Raw genomic sequence first — 2,332 nt, forward strand, 5'->3', positions numbered from 1 at the left:
CATCTCCTGTTGTCTAATTTTTAAGGTGCCTTCCACATGAGTAAGATATAATTATGGCTAGCCAATTTCAACCTGACTCCATATTCCAGAAAGTCCATTCCTATGGTTGCTGCTGGCCGGTAACACTAACTAACTGTATAAAAACCTTTGTCAGTTCACATCCTTCACAACTACTTATGTACTTTGAGCTTCTGCAGAAGAGCAAAGTCAGTTGCCATCATGGTAAAATTTCTGCTGCTGGCTTTGGCATTTGGAATGGCTCATGCTCAGGTAAATCCATGACGTCTGTGGTTATATGTGAACTTCCACAATAGCATAATTCTATGGATGTGGTGTGTCATTCAGTTTATCCATGTAAGTCTATCTTCATGAAATAACCTTTCTGACTTTCACTCAGGTATACTTTTACAATAAGGTTTTCTCTAGGATGATAGAAGTGAAATAAAGGATTGGATTTGCAGAGTATATGAGGACAAAAGATGAAGAGTCTCAGTTCCATGATTCTATTTTAATCAAGTCATCTTATTTCTCTGAGTTGTGCTTCATTCCTGGAAACATTCTCTAGAACTAACAAATAAAATAATATTGATGAATATTTCTAGTAATTTTAAAATATGAAGGATTGAGGGAAGAGATATGAATACCAACTCATATTCTAATGGTCTGTATTGTTTACTTTGTTATTTTTATTGCTTTTATAGATTGATGGAAAATGGAAAACTGTTGCTATTGCTGCTAGTCGTGTAGACAAGGTAGTGAGAGGTGGAAAACTAAGACTCTACTGTCGTGAAATTATTTGTGAAGAGGAATGCAAAAAAATGAAATTCACATTTTATGTCAAGTAAGCAAATTATCCAGAATGTAAACTGAGCAGAGTGTTTTCATTTCTTAACCTTAATGCTATGCTTAATTCCAGGGGACTCTTTTGGTTCTCGTCATGAATCCAAAAACCCCAATTTTTAGCAGTATGATAATAATAGTCTGTGATGGGGCATATCTGGATACCACTCAGAGAGATAATCAATGTCTCCAGTTTCATGCGTACATCCTGAGTAACCATTGTGTTTGGAAGGCTGTCATTGAATTTTATCTCTCTGTTTGATAGAGAATCCTCTAAACAAATCATCTGTATTTAGGTGAAGGGTGTGATCACATAGGTCAGAGACATAGATCTTATACTATTGAATCAGGGAATTCATAAAAATCTTCCACAAATGGGTCAGATAAATCTAGTTTTGGAATCTTTTTTTCTGAAGCTCTACATTCAAAGGTTCTCTCTGACATTTGGATGACTATGTTTAATGCAGGTATGAATAAGTCAGTAAGAACAAAAAATGCTTAGAACTATTTCTGTCTTACAGCCATAACTTTAACTTTTAGGTTACATACAACACACTTAAAATATGTACATATAAATCCATGCCTATATTATGGCTGGAGCAGAGCAAGAGAATTATCAAACAGAAAATCATACTCAATGACTATTGAAGTTTGTATAAGGATATCACCAGTACCTTCATACCATGGGTCAAAATGGGCACACATAAAAAAAGGCAACTATATGACCACAAACAGTATGACATTTTCTAAACCAGAATTAGGATAAATTGAGGTAAACATAAGTAATTAGCTCCTATGTCTGTATAGTGATAACTTCATTGATCACAGTACTTCCTTAAATGCATTATAACACTTGAGAATCTTTAATATGAATTCAATGGTAGCAAAGAACAAACCACGTATTCTCTCTTTGATTTTTTAGGGAAAATGGACATTGCTCATTGACCACAATCACTGGGTATTTGCAAGAAGATGGCAAGACCTACAGAACTCAGTGTAAGTACAGTTTCTAAAAGGAGCACCCTCTATGACCAAAGCATTGTAGTTTATGCTGATAGTTCAGCTGCCCAAAGGTACATAGATCAAGAGTAAGGTTGGCTGTTTGGAAATGTATTAATCTCTACAACACCCTCAGATACATTACTAAGTTCAAATAAATTCTAGGTCACCTTCAGTTTACTTGGAGAAGAACACTATCACTTAAAGATGTGAATAATTCTAGCAATATATTTTCCAAGTAGTTTTCCCACAGATAAATCATTTCTAGATAATTTTTACTGTGTTTTTTCTGTCATACATTTTCTTTTTTTTTTTTTGCAATCCTGGTACTCTGAAGAAGGTCTAAATATCATGAAACATCTTTGCAAACTTCGTGCCTCTGGCTCCCCTCTGCTTACATTACAAACGTGATCTGTCGTCATTGAGTGAAGGAAAATTTAGCTTATACTTTATTTTAAATATTTATTTTCTCATATTTTGTAGAGAATAAAAT

At 34.2% G+C, this 2,332-nt stretch overlaps 1 protein-coding gene across 1 annotated transcript; it reads left to right on the plus strand.

The window, feature by feature from the left end:
• Positions 1 to 219: 219 nt before the first annotated feature.
• Positions 220 to 1,853, plus strand: LOC116099400 (odorant-binding protein 1a-like). Its single transcript, XM_031382964.1, has 3 exons — positions 220 to 270; positions 702 to 841; positions 1,763 to 1,853. The coding sequence occupies exons 1-3, from the start codon at positions 220 to 222 to the stop codon at positions 1,851 to 1,853; spliced, it is 282 nt and encodes a 93-aa protein (XP_031238824.1).
• Positions 1,854 to 2,332: the final 479 nt, after the last annotated feature.

Source organism: Mastomys coucha, chromosome X (assembly GCF_008632895.1).
Source record: "Mastomys coucha isolate ucsf_1 chromosome X, UCSF_Mcou_1, whole genome shotgun sequence".
Taxonomy (NCBI): Eukaryota; Metazoa; Chordata; class Mammalia; order Rodentia; family Muridae; genus Mastomys; species Mastomys coucha.